This window comes from Nicotiana sylvestris, chromosome 8 (genome assembly GCF_000393655.2).
Source record: "Nicotiana sylvestris chromosome 8, ASM39365v2, whole genome shotgun sequence".
In the NCBI taxonomy this organism is placed as follows: domain Eukaryota; kingdom Viridiplantae; phylum Streptophyta; class Magnoliopsida; order Solanales; family Solanaceae; genus Nicotiana; species Nicotiana sylvestris.
The window spans coordinates 29,966,424-29,985,093 of NC_091064.1; the positions used below are offsets into that span (position 1 = coordinate 29,966,424).

Here is an 18,670-nt window from a genome sequence, read left to right on the forward strand (position 1 = left end):
GTGCCAGTTGTGGTTGATAAACTCACTGAGTTCAGGAACAGAAAAGTTCTTAATGGGGAGATTCTTGAAAACACTAATGAAAAAGGGATGGCTCAACTAGTTGAAAAACTTGAGCTACAGGGATGGAAATACATGTTTGTCAGGCTTTCCCTCCTATGTGTGTGCTTGTTGTGGTGGAGTTCTATGTGAACTTCCAGTTTGATGTAACGGTGGTCAAGAGTAATATAAAGGGGGTTTGAGATAGAGTTTGATGCTGAGGAGCTGGGGATGCTTCTGAATATTTCTTCTTTGTGTTTTGACAATTACATGAAGAAAAAGTGGCCAACCATAGACAATAATGTGGGCACAAGAATTGTGGTCACAAGGAAGTTCTCTCAAAAGTTTGAACTGGATGCTCCCTCGAAGGTGTACTAGACTGATATGACCCCCTTCCACAAGGTGTTGTTTCACTTTGTCAATTCATCCATTCTGTAGAGGCCTGACAGAAGGCATGAGGCAACCTTGTTGGACATGGTTGTGATGGAATTGCTTGACACTGGTAGACCTATCAATCTCCCTAGCCCGATGATTCAGCATATAGCAAGAGTTGCAGACACCTCCAAGCCTAAGCATATTATGCCTTATAGCTTCATGTTGATTGAGTTGTTTAACAAGTTCAACATTGCCTTCCCTGAGCTTAGGTATGGAAATCACAATGATGTTTTGGATGCTATTAACCTCAAGCAGTGTGGCTATGAGGTGATTAAGGCCAGAGAACCAACAGGTTTTGCTATTCTACCTGGTAGCAGTATGGAAGCAGAGCTCACTAAGAGATTGGAGTTGGTTGTAGAGGAGCATGCCAAGCTTCGAGAAGACAATGATGAGTTGAGGAAAGAAACCAGGTAGCCTAGGGAAGAGCTCAGAAGGGATAAGGAAGCTCATGCCCAACAGATTTCCACCCTTGTGAAAGCATTGACCCCCTTTACCTCTCACCCATGAACATGTTCCTTCCTCAATGTCCTTAGTTTCTTTTGTTATCCTAGTGATGCTTTAGTTTCTGTCTTTTTCTATTCTAGTCTGAGTAGGTTGTAGCAAGTTTAGTTAATTTTGTTCTAATGGTTTAATACATGGTCCTAGGCTTATTTTGGCACTGTTAAATGACTTCTCTTATAATGTTTTAATGCTTCGTACATGGTTAGATCATCAACTTAGTATGTCTGCTTTGATAATTCATGAGCTTGTGTTGTAGGTTGTATGGACTTGAATCTTGCATTAACTGTACTTAATATATCTAACATCTTTTTGTAATTTTTATATGATGTCAAAAGGGAAAAGATAGAGTTGGAGGCGTTGTGTATGTTGGTGTAGATATATCTATATATGGTATGATGTGCATATTGATCATGATTTGGTATAATTACATGGTTCTAGTATGTACAAAGCTTGTCATCATCAAAAAAGGGAATTTGTTGAGTATTGAAATTTTGATGATTAACAAAGTTTGTTCGGATGAAATGTTCGAAGAACCAGGTCCTCGACGTAGCTGCTTAACTACTCTAAGAACCAGATCCTCAGGGTGAAGGACCATCTCCTCATGGTTGATGATTGTACATCTTTATAAGACAGTAACTTTATCTTAAAGTTACCCAGGGCAAAGTTTGGTGGAAAAAGGCTGCTACACATGATAAGGGTTGTTGCCCAAGAAGATACACATAAATAAGTGAGAGACAAGAGTCCCAAGACTTATGGAGTCCTTGAAACAGTAGGTGTCTGATCAAACGAGAAGTTGACTACGTATTGGACTCCTAGAAGTTCTTGGAGTCCATGCATTTAAATACTATCCATCTAGACTGTTGTGCACCTCCTTTTGCACCAACTGAAGAACTACATTTTACACACTCTAGTTGAGTACTAGGGTTGTGTTCTTTGTGAGTCAGTCTAGTAAATATGTTTTAGAAAATCAAGTTGTAATCAAAGTGGCATAAGCAATTAGTGAGTGTTTGCTTTACAGGTTAGGTGTAACGACCCGAACGACTGTTTTGATCTTTTGCATTTCGTTCAGCTGTTTGAAGTCTTGAGTAGCTTTATATGATGTATTATGACTTATGTGCATCGCCGGTTTTGGTTTTCAGGTGATCCGTAGTTGACTTGGAAGAATGATTCTCAACTAGGAAGCTTTAAGTTGGAAGAGTTGACCAAGTTTGACTTTTGTGTATTTGACCTCGGATTGAAGTTTCGATGGTTCCGTTTGGTCCGTATGGTAATTTTGGATTTGGGCATATGCCCTGATTTGAATTTGTATGTTTGTTGAAGGTTTTGGCATAAATTGGCAAAAGTTAGCAATTTGGAGTTTTGGAATGTTCATTAGTCTAACTAGAAGTTGACTTTGGTGATATCGGGATCAGATTCCATTTTCGGGAGTTTGAATAGCTTCATTATGTCATTTGAAACTTGTGTGAGAAATTTGAGGTCATTCCAAGTTGATTTGATATGGGTTTGCACGAGATTTGGAAGTTGAAAGTTCAAAGTTTATTAAGTTCGATTTGAGGTGTGATTCGTGGTTTTGATGTTGTTATGAGTGATTTGAGGCCTCGAGTAAGTGCATGTTATGTTATGGGAATAGTTGGTATGTTCGTACACGGTCTCGAGAGGCTCGGGTGTGTTTCGGGTTGATCTCAGACCATTTCGGACTTTTCATGCATTGCTAGTTTCTTTTGTTATCTGATGCCCCTAGTGTTCTTCGCATTCGCGACGTTCGCGATCGCGAAGAGTACTTTATTTTGCTGGTGGATTTGTTTATTGTAGACATGACAGATGGTACACGATCGCGGAGGGTTGGATTGGTTAAAGTTCGCATTCGCGCATGGGGTATCACAGACGTGTAGGGTTGAGCGAGAGCGGGAGCTGGAGAACTATTCATCGCGTTCGGGCAAGTTAAATTCACATTCATGGAGCCTTAGAGTTTATGGTCATCGCGTTCGCATGGCCAGTATCGCGAACACATAAAGTATTTTGATGGCAGTAGCATTTGTTCTTCGCGATCGCGATGTGTATTGTTGCCCAGTGAATATAAAGTACTCTCCGGACTTTGAGTTATTCATCACATTTTGAGTTAGGGATCTTGGATTACGGCAATTTTGGAGGCGATTTTAACTACATGGATTGGGGCAAGTATTTTCTACTCAGTTTTGATTATATTCTGTGATTCCATCTTTGTTTTTTGTATTTGATTGATGATTTCAAAAGAGAAATTGGAAGTTTTTGTCTAAACTTTCCTAAAGTGAATTTTTGAGTTCTGAACACCGATTAGGAGTTGGAATTGAGTGAAATAAGTTTGGTTGAACTCGTAATTGAATGGGTTGTCGGATTTTGTGAGTTTTGTTAAGTTTTGAGGTGCTAGCCCCGAGTTTGACTTTTTGGTTGACTTTGAGTAAATGTGTAAAGATTAGACCTCTATCGATTGGGTTTGCTTGGTATGGCATTATTTGATGAATTTGAGTTACTTTTGGCTAGTTTCGGGTCGTTTGAAAGATGATTTGAGTGGGATGGCGCTTCTAGTGTATCGATTGGGCTTGTTTGAGGTAAGTGTCTTGCTAACTTTATTGGAGAAATTTTTCCTATTAATTGCCATTGTTTACTACATGCGGGAGTGATGCATATATGAGGTGACGAGCATATATGCATATGCCAAGGTTAATCAAGATCGAGGGTAAATTATACGATTAAATGTGCCTTGAAAAATTACTTGATCTTCTTGTTTCATTTCTTACTTGATTCTAGACTACTAAGAATGTGAAATTAAATGCTAGAAACCAAAATTCAACTTATTATAACTTGATTAAAATTTGACAGATTTTTGTCAAACTATTGATGTGTTAAATTCGGTCATCACTATGCTTAATCACTAATACATTGCTACGACAGTTATTCTTGAGATATTGGATTCTATACTTGAGTTGAAGATCATTTTTGAGACTTGTTGAAAAACTTGAAAAATTAGGTTCTTGAGGTTTATTGCATTGTTATTGGTTTGAAAGTTGTGGTTGATGTTCATTTGGAATATTCACTTAAACACTCTCATTGATGCTATTCAATCTTCCTACCTTGCTTGCTATTGATATACATGTGCTTGGTGAGGAACAATATAAAGAACGAAGGGTGATGTCATGCCAATGCATACACATTGTTATGTGAGGAAGAGTGTAAATCACGAAGGGTGATGCCGTGCCATTGCATATACATTATCATGTGAGGAAGAGTGTAAAGCACGAAGGGTGTCCATGCCATTACATATACATTATCATGTGAGGAAGAGTATAAAGCACGAAGGGTGATGCCATGCCATTTCATTTACATTATCATGTTTTCATTTACATTATCATGTGAGGATAAAAGTAAAAGAACGAAGGGTGATGCCGTGCCATTTCATTTATATTATCATGTTATCATTTACATTATCATGTGAGGATGAGAGCAAAAGAACGAAGGGTGATGTCGTGCCATTTCATTTACATTATCATGTTTTTATATTATCGTGTGTTCATGGCACAAAGGATGTTTTCGTGCAGGCGAGGACGAGGGACATGCATTATGTTGTGACATCTTTTCTTTGTGTATACATTCATGCCTTTACCTTGAGCTGTTACTGTTGCACCTATGTTTTCTATGTGGTTTGTTGTTGTTGTTCTGTCTTTATCCTCTATCTCAATTGTTGTTGTGTTGTCCTTGCCTTCTATCTGTTTAACTTGCATATATCATGCTTTCCTTCTTGTTGTCATATCTACATCCATGTTGTTTCTTGTTTCTGTCACTTTCGTATAAGACTTCTACCATGTTAGTTATTCATGCTTTCTATTTGTTAGATCATAAAGATCATGCTTTGCCTCTTGTTTGTTATATCAACATCTAGGCCTTCTACCATTTTAGTTAGTAAAACTTATGCTCTTCTTTCCTAATTGTTGTCTTTACTTCTATGCTTTCTACCTAGTCTGTTACTATTGTCCATATATGCTTCCTTGTTCATTTATTGCTACTTGTGTATTTCCCACTTTGTCATTACTGTTATTGGCATTTTATTCACCTGGTCGGTACTGTTATACATATATTTAGTGAGGATGAGATAAATGCACGAAGGGTGTTATTGTGCCATTTGATTTGATGTCTTGAGTATATTGCACTATGAAAGTTATGGATTTACTATCGTGGTTTGTTGGTTATCGCTCTGAGGCAAGGATTGGTCATGATATTGAGGAATATTAATCGTGATTTCTTCTAGTAACCATTTATTATTTCGCATATATATATTTTGTACTCTTTTCTATTATATTCTAGTATTGTTCTATTGTTAGTCTAATGCACAAGTTATATAACTGAGTATCTTTAAACTAAAAAGCCTCGTCACTGCTTCACTGAGCTTAATCAAAATACTTATTGAGTACATGGGATTGGTTGTACTCATACTACACTTATGCACCTTGCGTGCATATCTTGGAGCGGAGCTGTGATGGATGACAGGAGCAGACTCTGAAGATGTTCGTGTCTTTCGAGTGTGGCTACAACTTGTCCCTGGGTAGTTTTAGAGTTGAATTTTGTTTATGTACATTTGAAATAGAAGTTGTATTTATTTCATATCAATTTTTGCAATAATCCAGTCTTAGTAGCTCATGACTTGTACTACCACTCCTTGGGATATTGTATGGAATCCAGATATATTATTTATTGATCACCTTTATTTTATTAGAATTGTGTTAACTGTTAATTTGCTGACCTAACAGGTGGGGTTAGGTGCCATCAGGACTAGTGGATTTTGGTTCATAACAAGTTGGTATTAGAGAACTAGGTTCGTTGGTTCTACTAGTCATGAGCAAGTGTGTCTAGTAAAGTCTTGCGAATCGGTATGATAACGTCCATACCTACTTTCGAGTGGCTACAAGGCATTTACGAAAATTTTCCTTCTTTCATTATCGTGCGGCCTTGTTTCAGCTTGAAATCTACGATTTTTATTCTTCGTATTTGTTCATATGAGATATTGCATACTCGGTATTCGCTATGCGCCGACGATTTGTGATGCTACAAATGGATTACGAAGGGGTATGGATGTTTGATTATTATCGCGATGTGTTGTCTGGTCTTCGCAGCAGATGTAGTGATACAAATTTTAATCGTTCATTTTTGGTACAAAGAGGATTCTTGTATCTGATTGGTAAGCACGGACTTGGGAATGATAGCTGGTGGCCTAGATTTTATGATTAAGGTGTGTTCATGGTAAGGTATTGATTTGAGTACAACTGGTGGGTTATCTCCTACTTGATGAGTTTGGATCGTGTGTTTCGTATGAGGTTTCCATTCGGTGGAATGCATATATTATCATTTTAGAGCATTTGGGGAAGTTTGCTTGATTATTGCAAGGATGGGTATGCGCTTGGTGGAGTCTTCGGAGTGTTCTATGACTAGTATTGCATGAGTTTTAAGTATTCAGCTAAATAGACGTGCAAGATCGGGGGAGCTATGAAGATAAGGTACTTTGGATTACCGATGATGTTTTCTATTGCTTCGGGCTAAGTGGGGGAGTCTATTAATGATGATCGGATTGTAGGATCATGCGTTGTATCAGTTTTCGGACCGAGGGATTGCTTGGTTGTTTCTTTGAATAGTCATGTGTTGGTGAAGCGCGGGTTGGTTGGTGCATATTAGTTGTGTATTGAAGATCAGTGTAAGATGAGTGGTTATCGAGAAGGTCCTGATGAGTTCTAGATCATATGTAGCATTTAAGGAGTTCTGAATTTGTGTATAGGAAGGGCTTGAGGTTGGTAGAAAATGGTGACAGAATCTGCAGTATTTCTATTTCGAGAATGATTCCATATGGAAATATTAGAGAGATGCAAGAAGCGGCTTCAGATTCGTAGAATGTTCCTTTAGAGCGAGCATATCGGATGGAGTTACTTTCGGGTGGGTAGTCTGTGTGATTCGGTTGAGTTAGAGGCGATCAGTTCTGATGACTCGATTATGTGTTAATGAGTTCTAAAGAATTCACCATGGTTATGGCTACAACCGGAGTTGATGTTTGCTACAGGTATAGAAGCTACATTACGTGTGGTGATGTCCTCCTAGATTGAGTTAAATGAAAGGTTCACGGTTGATGAGGTGTTCAACTTGCTTATGGTTCAGAGTTGATTATGAGATTTTCATAGTGTCACGAGTTAGCATGTCAGAGGCGGTGCGACGTGTGGGGTTGAAAGTTGCAAGTACAAGGTTGCGGTTTAGTGGTGGAGGAAGGATATGAGTTATTGATGAAACAGACAATTTCAGATGTTTAAGAGGATGTGGGCACTTATTGATATCACCGGAGGAGAGTGCGCATGTTGGCAGGTGAGTTGTGGGTATTTTCTATAAGATGATAGAGTATAAGTGACGCATCATCCATTTGACTAGCGATGTTGAGATCAGATATGAAGATTCTGGTATTCGTGAGGTTCAGAGGCTGGATGTTCTCGTTGACAGACTATTCCTTGATTGCGAATTGTGAAGAAATATTAAGGATTGGATGATTGGTTGTAGGTGTTGTGGAAAGGTTGTTATCGACTTTTGGAAGGTTATTTACCTGTTTGGGGATGATCAGATTTTGATTAGCGATTATTTGTGAGCCTAATGAGAACGTGTATTCTGTATCGGATCGAATTTGCTTGCTCTTGCGCATTTATTACCACATGTATATTATCAGGCGAAATGTATGTTATTTACGCCTTGGTCTATGTTATGTGTTTCTATCTTATGCTATGAGGGGTGGTTAAGGTTACATGATTTTTTGCACGCATATTCTAATTCCGTTTAGGCCTTATGGCGTTATGGGCGAGATGGCCCTCGTGATGTTGACTTGCTTATTGCATCATAGTTGTGCTTGTCTTTCTCAATATTGTTTGTGCCTAATCATCTTCCCACAGTTATATTTTGTGCTCTCTATCGTGTTTGATGTTGACGCACATGTGATTAGTCAGCCCAAGTATTATGGCTCGATGGGTAGCCCAATATGGATTGATATGATTGGATCGGGTTGCGTGCCGCAATGGTACTGTGATAAGATGTAACTCCTTATGCTTATTTCTGTGTTTTGCTCTAACTTTGTTGAAAATAGTTCATAGGAAGATGCTAATATTACCCCATCTGTTTAAATTGCTTTGTAGCCTTCTTATTTAACTTTCTTACTATTATCTGTCATGTCTGAATTATTACTTGTTTGGTGTACGGAACCACATTGTGTGGGGCTCCAGATGGTTTTTTTGTGAGACTTGTCGGTTGGGCTGCTTGTATTGGCTGAGATGAGATTTCTAGACATGTGATTTGCACTATCATTTTGGGATAAGGAATGTTTGGAAGAATGATACCATATTTCCGCTAAGGATATTGGCAACGGCCCTGGTCGGACAATTGAGCTTCGTGGCTTATTGATCAGATGAGTGGTTAAGAGATTCTGCATGTTTCTTTCATCATCGGCAGTGTACGAAGGTTTTAAACGAGGTTTTATTTGATATGAGGTTAATATCGGTACCAGATTTTCTTTTGGGCAGATATGGTGGTCATTATTTATTGTCGTGAGTATCTGAGTTATGTGGTGTATCATGTGACTAACTCTTGGGTTATAGTTGTGGCTTGATACAGTTTGTTCGGATTTATAAAGTGTATAGATGCGAGGTTCGGGCCTTGTAGTGAATCACGAATATTGTAAATTAGGTTCTAAGATTTAAAGACTAAGGTTGAAGTAAGGATCTTTAGCTATGTTGTGTTGACGGGATTGCATGGATTGGGGTGATGTGGGATCACCCCTAGGTTAACCCATGGAAAGTTACACAGTAATTTGATGGCTTTGGAACAACTATTGGCATGTTCGAGGATGAGCGTATATTTAAGTGGGGGAGCATGTAATGACCCAACCGATCATTTTCAGCATTTGCATTACGTTCAGCTGTTTGAAGTCTTGAGTAGCTTCATATGATGTATTATGACTTGTGTGAATCGACGATTTTGGTGTTCAGGTGATCTGGAGTTGACTTGGAAGAATGATTCTCAACTAGGAAGCTTTAAGTTGGAAGAGTTGGACAAGTTTGACTTTTGTGTATTTGACCTCAGATCGGAGTTTTGATGGTTCTGTTAGGTCCGGATGGTGATTTTGGACTTGTGGATATGCCTGAATTTGCATTTGGATGTTTCCTGAAGGTTTTGCGTTAAATTGCGAAAGTTGGCAATTTGGAGTTTTGGAATATTCATATGTTTGACCGGAAGTTGACTTTGGTGATATCGGGATTGGATTTTGGTTCCGGGAGTTGGAATAGCATCGTTATGTCATTTGGAACTTGTGTGCAAAATATGATGCCATTCTAAGTTGATTTGATATGGTTCGGCACGAGATTTGGAAGTTAGAAGTTCATTAAGTTCGATTTGAGTTGTCATTCGTGGATTTGATGGTTTTATGCGTGATTTGAGGCCTCGAGTAAGTTCGTGTTATGTTATGGGACTTGTTGGTATGTTCGGATGGGATCCTGAGGGAATCGGGTGTATTTTGGGTTGATTTTGGATCATTTTAAGTTTTCATGCATTGTTGGTTTCTGCTGTTATCTGATGCCCCTAGTATTCTTCGCGATCACGAAGGTCCAGGTGTGATCGGAAAGAGTAATTTGGTATACTGGTGGATTTGTCCATCGCAGACGTGACAGATGGTACGCGATCGCGGAGGATTAGATTGGTTAAAGTTCGCATTCACACATGGGGTATCGCAAACGCATAGGGTTAAGTAGGAGCGGGAGATGGAGAATTCTTCATCGCGTTCACGCAAGTCAGTTTGCATTCGTGGAGCCATAGTGTATGAGGTCATCATTTTCGTGTGGCCAGTATCGCGAATGCGTAGAGTATTTTGATGGCAGTAGCGTTTGTTCTTTGCGATCACGAAGGATGTCCCGCGATCACGATGTGTATTGCTTCCCAATGATTATAAAGTACTCTATTTTTGGACTTTGAGTTATTTCATCACATTTTGAGTTAGGGAGCTCGGATTTGGGTGTTTTTAGAAGCGATTTTCACAACATATATTGGAGTAAGTGTTTTCTACTCGGTTTTGACTATATTCCGTTATTTCATCTTCGTTTTTGGTATTTGATTGATGATTTCAAAAGAAAAATCTAGGGGTTTTGCCTAAACTTTCCTAAATTAATTTTTGAGTTTTGAACACTGATTCGGAGTTGGAATCGAGTGAAAATAGTATGGTTGGACTCGTAATTGAACGGGTAGTTGGGTTTTATGAGTTTTGTTAGGTTCTGAGATGTGGGCCCGGGTTTGATTTTTTTGTTGACTTTGAGTAAATGTGTAAAGATTTGACCTTTATCGATTGGGTTTGCTTCTTATGGCATTATTTGATGATTTTGAATTGCTTTTGGCTAGTTTCGAGCAGTTCAAAAGATGATTGGGCTTGTTTGAGGAAAGTGTTTTGCCTAACTTTTTTGAGGAAATTATTCTTACTAATTGCCATTATCTGCTACATGCGGTGGTGATGCATATAGGAGGTGACGAGCGTATATGCATGTGCCAAGGTTAATCAAGCTCGGGGGTAAATTATACGAATAAATGTGATTTGTAGAATTACTTGACCTTCTTGTTTCATGTCTTGCTTGACTTCTAGACTACTAAGAATGTGAAATTAAATTCTAGAAACCAAGATTTAGCTTATTAAAATTTGACGGATTTTTGTGAAATTATTGATGTGTTAAATTCGGTCATCACTATGCTTAATCACCAATACATCGCTACGACTGTTATTCTTGAGATATTGGATTCTATACTTGAGTTGAAGATCATTTTTGAGACTTGTTGAAATACTTGAAAAATAAGGTTCTTGAGGTTTATTGAATTATTATTGGCTTGAAAGTTATGGTTGATGTTCATTTGGAATATGTGTTTAAATACTCTCATTGATGTTATTCATGCTTCCTACCTTTCTTGCTATTGATATACATGTGCTTGGTGAGGAAGAGTGTAAAGAACGAAGGGTGATGTCGTGCCAATGCATACACATTATCATGTGAGAACGAGTGTAAAGCACTAAGAATGATGTTGTGCCATTGCATACACATTATCATGTATGGAAGAGCGTAAAGCGCAAAGGGTGTCCATGCTATTGCATATACATTATCATGTGAGGAAGAGTGTAAAGCACGAAGGGTGATGCCGTTCCATTTCATTTACATTATCATATGAGGATGAGAGTAAAAGCACAAAGGGTGATGATGTGCCATTTCATTTATGTTATCATGTTTTAATTTACATTATCATGTGAGGATGAGATTAAAAGCACGAAGGGTGATGTCATGCTATTTCATTTATATTATCATGTTATCATTTACATTATCATGTGAGGATGAGAGTAAAAGCATGAAGGGCGATGTCGTGCCATTTTATTTACATTGTCATGTTTTCATAATGTCATGTTCATGGCGCGAATGTTGTTTCCATGCATACGAGGATGAGGGACATGTATTATGTTGTGATATCTTTTCCTTGTGTATAATCATACCTTTATCTTGAGATGTTACTGTTGCACCTATGTTTTCTATGTGGTTTGTCGTTGTTGTTCTGTCTTTGTCCTCTATCTCAATTGTTGTTGTGTTGTCTATGCCTTCTTTATGTTTAACTTTCAAATATCGTGATTTCCTTCTTGTTGACAAATCTAAATCTATGTCGTTTCTCATTTGTTGCACTTTCGTATAACCCTTCTACCATGTTAGCTATACATGATTTCTATTTGTTAGCTCATAAAGATCATGATTTCCCTCTTGTTTCTTATATCTACATCTAGGCCTTCTACCATGTTAGTTAGTAAAAGTTATATTCTTCTTTCCTAATTGCTGTCATTACTTCTATGTCTTCTACCTAGTTTGTTTCCGTTGTCCATATGTATTGCCTTGTTCGTTATTACTACTTATGTATTCCCACTTTGACATTAATGTTATTGACATTTCTTTCACCTGGTTAGTACTGTTCAACTTATATTTGGTGAAGATGAGATAAATACATGAAGAGTATTGCCGTGCCATTTGATTTGATGTCTTGAGTATATTGCTCACACTATGAAAGTTATTGATTTACTACCGTGGTTTGTTGGTTATTGCTCTAAGGAAAGGATTGGTCATGATATTGAGGAATATTTATCGTGTTTCTTCTAGTAATCTTTTACTGCTTCACATATTTATTTGTTGTACTCTTTTCTATTATGTTCTAGTATTGTTCTATTGTTAGTCTACCGCACCGGTTATATCAGTGAGTATCTTTTATCTAAAAGGCTTCGTCACTACTTCATCGAGGTTAGTCAAGATACATATTGAGTAAATGGTGTCGGTTGTACTCATTACACTTCTGCACCTTGCGCACATATTTTAGAGCGGTGCTGCAGTGGATGACGAGAGCTGACTCTGAAGATGTTCGTACCTTCCAGGTGTGGCTACCACTTGTCCCTAGGTAGTTTTAGAGTTGAGTTCTGTTTATGCACATTTCAAACAGAAGTTGTATTTATTTCATATCAGTTTTTGCAATAATCCAGTCTTAATAGCTCATAATTTGTATTACCAGTCCTTGAGATATTGTATGAAATTCAGATATATCATTTGTTGATCACCTTTATTTATTAGAATTATGTTAACTGTTAATTGGCTGACCTAACGGGTCAGGTTAGGTGCCATCGTGACTAGTGAATTTTGGGTCATGACATTAGAGTAACTTGTAAATCAAATAGTCGTAGTAGGAGTACTGGAGAGTGTTGAGTTACAGTCTTATAATTGATACATTTTTGCTCATTGTTCTAGTAAAATTGAAGCTGAAAATCCTACGCAGTAGGTTGTGATTTTTGCACCTTCTGAGCCGGGTGATTTTCCACGTAAAATTGTTGTTTTAACTTTACTGCTTATTTTACTTCACGTTTAAGGAGTACGGTAAAGAACCAAGTTCTTTTGTAATTCATGAGGGCACTCAAACTAACAATGTTAGAGCGGAAACTAAAACCTGGGATTTCTTGGTTCTTATCATACTCTTAAACGCTCAATCATCACATCAGAGACTTCCTTGAATGAGATAATAAAATGAGTAAATTTTTTTTTAGGCCCAATTATAGCTTTTGAAACTTATGTTTCTTTCTTAAAGTTTGCAATATTTTGGTTTGGTGTGCGTTCTTTAGTTTCATTCATGAAGAAGCTATACTGTGGAATACCAATTCCGTCCTGTGTATATATGTCAGCTTGGAGAAAAGTATAGGCTGAAGCTTCGAGAAGATGTCATTATATGGTTAACTAATCTTCAGAACTGTGAAAGTGGTGATGATTATCTTGGTAGCTGAATCACTTTAGCTCCCCTGCAAATACAACTCTATTGGGTTTCCCGAGATATTTCCTTATTACAGCAATCTGAAACATGACGCAGACCGTAATTTTGGACCATACGACTGCCCATATGCGTGCTGGGTTAGAGTGCTCAATTATTGGTGATATTCCTCACTTGGTTGCTCATTTGACAGATGATCACAAGGTAGACATGTTATATCTAGTGTTAATGATGCAAATAATATATCTATATAGAAAATCAATTACAGAAGAACAAGGGATCAAGAAGATACTACAAGATCGTTGAAGTCAATCTTGATGCTTAAGTAAAGAAAACAATCAGCAAAGATTATGAATCAATCATCAAATCTGGATGCCTAAGGAAAGAAATCAATTAGTAAATCAATCAACAAAGATTACGGACAACTGCGATGGAAAGAATCAAGCAAGCCTAAACTTAAGGCATTAATCAAGGCCACCATATCTGGAAGATCGAAGTTCCTGTAAAGATTGCTAAGCGGCTAATTTCAGAAGGACCAACAATCAAGGAGTAAACCTTCATCATAAATAACTGTTGAAGGAAGGATATCAAGGAAGAGCAACAACTAGCTATCTTATTCTTGGAAAGAATCAATCTCTTTCCAAGGATCAAATCTCTTGGGTTGTCAAGCCTCGTCAACAATCAATCTTCACCAAAGTATTTATACATGGCTTTAAACCTTAGACAAATATACTTTGATCGAACCAAAAATCCTCTCTTTGTTCTACTGCAAACAAATATTGTAGTTCTCTAAGATCTGTTGTGTAACAAGTTAGAGAAAAAAAGGAGAGTACAACACTGGTGAGGCATTGCATCAAAAAGGAAACGAGTGTTAGAGGAACTGAGTCATCAAATCATTGCCACTGTGCTCAGAGAAAAGCATTTACTAAAGAGAACTCCCTTGCAACCCAAGGGGACTGGACTAGGATTCACATTGAATTCGAACCAGTATAAAATTTCGGTATCTTTAATTCCTGCACTTACTTTCTGTATCTTACTTTCTATTACTATTACTGTTAGGTCATTATATCTAGTCGACTAATTGACAAACTAGTCAACTAATAAGAGATTAAGTTTAAAAATATACAATTCACCCCCCTTCTTGTACTTTCAATTGGTATCAGAGCAAGGCTCACATTCTACTTTTGCTTAACAGCTTGTGAGAAAAGATCATGACAAATCAAGTTATCATAGGAGCTCTCTTTCAGGAAGGAACTTCACAAGTTAGACCACTGTACTTCAATAGACAACATTTCTCCCATTAGAAAGTGTGTATGGAGATCTTTGCCAAGGCCTATGGCGTCAAAGTTTGGATAGTCATTAAAAAGGGGAACTATTCCTTACCAGTTGCTACTTCACCACTTGCTGATCCTGAAGATATAGATTCATATACAAAAGAGCAAATGAAAGTGGTACAATTTAACAATAAAGCGAGAAATTTGCTTCATAATGCTATAAGTGGTGAAGAATATGAAAAAATTTCAAGCTGTGATATAGCCAAAGAAATGTGGGACAAGCTTGAGGTCACATATGAAGGAACCAGCAAAGTAAAGGAAACACATATCAACATGTTGGTTCATGATTACAAACTCTTCTCAGTGAAAGAAGGAGAATCTATTGAAGAGTTGTTTGCCAGGTCTAGCAAAATAATTAGCGATCTAAAGGCATTTGGCAAGCCTTGTACCAGCGGTGATCAAGTTAGAAAAATTCTCAGAAGTTTGCCAACCACTTGGCAGACCAAAGTAGTCACACTGGAATCTCAGGATCTAAACAAATCATCATGAGGAGATCTCAAAGCTTTTGAAAAAATGCATATCAAGAAGACTAGTCAAGAAGAAAAAAAGAAAATAGTTGCATTCAAGACCTCAACTGAAATAGCTGAAAATGAAATTGATGATGATCATGAAGCTCTACAAGAAGAGATTGCTATGATATCAAGAAACATGGATGGATTAATGAGAAGATTCCGGAATACAAAGAAAGGAAGAATTCCACCAAGACGATCCAGGCAATACAACGAACAGGACAAGAATGATGGAAAATGCTATGAGTGTGGAAGATTTGGGCACATTCAAGCTGAGTGCCCAGAACTGAAAAGGAAGATCTATAGAGGCTTTAACAAGAACAAATCCTTCGGAAGCTGGAGTGATGAAGACAATTCAGACCATGAAGAGATAAAAAATCTTTGCTTCATGACGATTCTGAAAAACGAAATGAACAAATCCTCAGGATGCTGGACAGATGAGGACACTTCAGATGAAGAAAATGAAAATTGTTTCATAGTACGAGGTGAAACAAATGAGGTAAGATCTTATAACTATGAAAGATGCAATGAATTGCATGATATTCTTGATTTAACTTTGAAAGAGTCTCCAAAAATAATGAATGAGCTTAAGAGACTTACTAAAGAAGTTAAAGACTGGAACCAAAACATGAAGTATGTGAAATCGAAAAAGAAGTACTTTAAGAAGAGTTTGAGGAATTGCAAATGCAACTCAATGGCATGTGCAAATCCACCAGTCACAGTTCTGTTAGGTCAAACCAGACGACTTACAAGTCAACTGGAAAAGGACCAGCCAGAACTAAGTCGACTAGTACTAACACTAATGAAAAACCTAAAGGTGGGTCAGAAGTTACATGTCATTACTGTAACAAAAGTGGGCATAAATATTCCTTTTGTCGTTTTCGTAAAGTAAACATTTCAGGATTGGTTTACAAACCAAAAAACAATTCTGAATCTGGTAACACTAACCCTCCAGGACCCAGACAAGCTTGGGTACATAAAAGAAAGTAATCACTTTGTTTTGCAGGAACACCATAGAATAAGCCGCAAAGGAAAATGGTATCTAGATAGTGCGTGAACCAGTCATATGATAGGCGACAAAAACTTGTTCAAAGAAGTTACAAAAATCGATGGAGGAAGTGTTAAGTTTAGGGATGACTCAAAAGGCAAAATAATTGGTACTGGAACAATTTCTTTCAATAACAACTGTTACATCACTGAAGTTTATCTTGTCAATGGCCTCAACTGCAATCTCTTGAGCATAAGTCAACTTTGCGACTCAAGATATGAGGTAAATTTTAAGAACAAGTTGTGCTATTGAAGACGAATCAGGTAAAATAGTCCTTCCTAGAAAAAGGTATGAAAATATTTATATCCTTGATGGTTTTGAAAAGATAGATGGTCATATTTGCTTAACATCTATGTCTGATGATCCATGGTTGTGGCATAGGAAACTTGGTCATGCTAGCATGTATTTGATAGAAAAATTGTCCAAACACGAGTTAAGTTGGTCTACCCAAACTGAATTTTTATAGAACTCATATCTATGATGCATGTCAAATGGGTAAGTAGACCAGAAACTCTTTCAAAAATAAAGATATAGTATCTACTTCCAAACCTTTGCAATTACTTCATATGGATTTATTTTGGCCTACTAGAATTGCAAGTATAGGAGGAAAGAGGTATGTTTTTGTTATTATTGATGATTATTAATGTTTCACTTGGGTAATTTTCTTATCTCATAAGGATGAAGCACTAAGAAATTTTGAAGTTTTCTGCAAAATAGTTGAAAGAGAAAAGGGATATCTGATCTCAACAATTCAGAGTGACCATGGAGGAGAATTTGAAAGTAGAGCATTTGATGATTTCTGTAATGATCAGGGATACACACATAATTTCTCTGCACAACTCTCACCATAACAGAATGGGGTTGTAAAAAGAAAGAACAGAACCCTCCAAGATATGGCATACTATGTTACGAGATCATTCACTACCAAATCACTTCTGGGCAGAAGGTGTAAGTACAACATGTCACATTCTCAACCGATGCCTTATAAGGCCTATTCTGAAGAAGACTCCATATGAATTATGGAAAGGTAAACGTCCCAATATCAGTTACTTCCATCTCTTCGAAAGTAAGTATTTTATCCACAATAACGGTAAGGATAATCTTGGAAAATTCGATCCAAGAAGTGATGAAGGTATTTTTTTGGGCTACTCATTAAATAGTAGATCTTTTAGAGTCTATAATAAACTTAATTATGTGTGGAAGAATCAATACATGTTATATTTAATGAAAATAATCCCTTGGCCGAGAAAGGAATTACTGCAAATGATGAAGATCAAGCTCAAGAAATTCAGGAGACAAGCAAATCTCAAGAGTCGACTGATATATCTGCTGCGACAGAGTCAACTGGTGAAATTAGCAGCAGTGTACCAGATCAACCAATCGAGCCAACTGCCAAAGTAGTGCATCCAAATGAATGGAGAAGCGAGCCTGAATATCCTCAAAAATTCAGTATAGGGGATCTAAATGAAAGAATGAAAACCAGGGGAGCTTTCAAAAAGAAAGCAAATGTTGCATTAATCTCTCAGGTTGAGCCAAAGAAGATAGAGGAAGCGCTAAAAGATTCAAGTTGGGTTCAAGCTATGCAGGAAGAGTTAGATCAGTTCAGTAAGAATCAAGTGTGGAATCTAATACCCAAACCTGAAAATGTTTCTGTAATCGGAACAAAGTGGGTTTTCAGAAATAAATTGAACGAGGATGGAAAGGTCATAATAAATAAAGCCAGACTAGTTGCTCAGGGGTACTCACAATAGGAAGGAGTTGACTATAATGAAACCTTAATTCCAGTAGCTCGTTTGGAATCCATACGAATTCTTTTGGCATACGCATAATTTAAAGGATTTAGGTTGTTTCAAATGGATGTTAAAAGTGCCTTTTTAATGGATTTATTGAGGGAGAAGTATATGTGAAACAACCACCTGGTTTGTAGATTCAAAGTTCCTATACCATGTATACAAGCTCACTAAGGCGCTGTATGGGCTAAAGCAAGCTCCACGTGCTTGGTATGATAGACTTAGTTTCTTTCTTGTTGATCATGGCTTCACAAGAGGTAAAATAGACACTACCTTGTTTATTAAAAGATCATCGGAAGGTAACCTCATTATTCAGATTTATGTTGATGATATTATATTTGGTAGTGCTAACCCTTTTATGCACAAGGAATTTTCAAATCTTATTCAAAGCGAATTCGAAATGAGCATGATGGGAGAGCTAATATTATTCGTTGGACTACAAATTCAACAATTTGAAGAAGGAACCTTTATATTTCAGACCAAATACATAAAAGAACTTATTCAAAAATTTGGTATGAGCAATGCAAAATCCATTGGTACACCAATGAGTCCTTCCACAAATTTAGACAAAGATGAACAGGGAATCCCTATTGATGAAACTAAATATCGTGGTATGATTGGATCACTGTTATACCTAACAACAAGTCGACCGGATAT

General features: G+C 37.3%; 1 protein-coding gene across 1 annotated transcript; it reads left to right on the forward strand.

Moving 5' to 3' along the window:
- Positions 1 to 14,645: 14,645 nt before the first annotated feature.
- On the forward strand, positions 14,646 to 15,155 carry LOC104213013 (uncharacterized). Its single transcript, XM_009762392.1, has one exon. It carries the CDS (start codon positions 14,646 to 14,648, stop codon positions 15,153 to 15,155), a length of 510 nt encoding a protein of 169 aa, XP_009760694.1.
- Positions 15,156 to 18,670: the final 3,515 nt, after the last annotated feature.

What these genes read in the sequence shown, in the direction of transcription:
- LOC104213013 (XM_009762392.1), top strand. Translation starts at nt 14,646, where the DNA reads ATGGAGATCTTTGCCAAGGCCTATGGCGTCAAAGTTTGGATAGTCATT.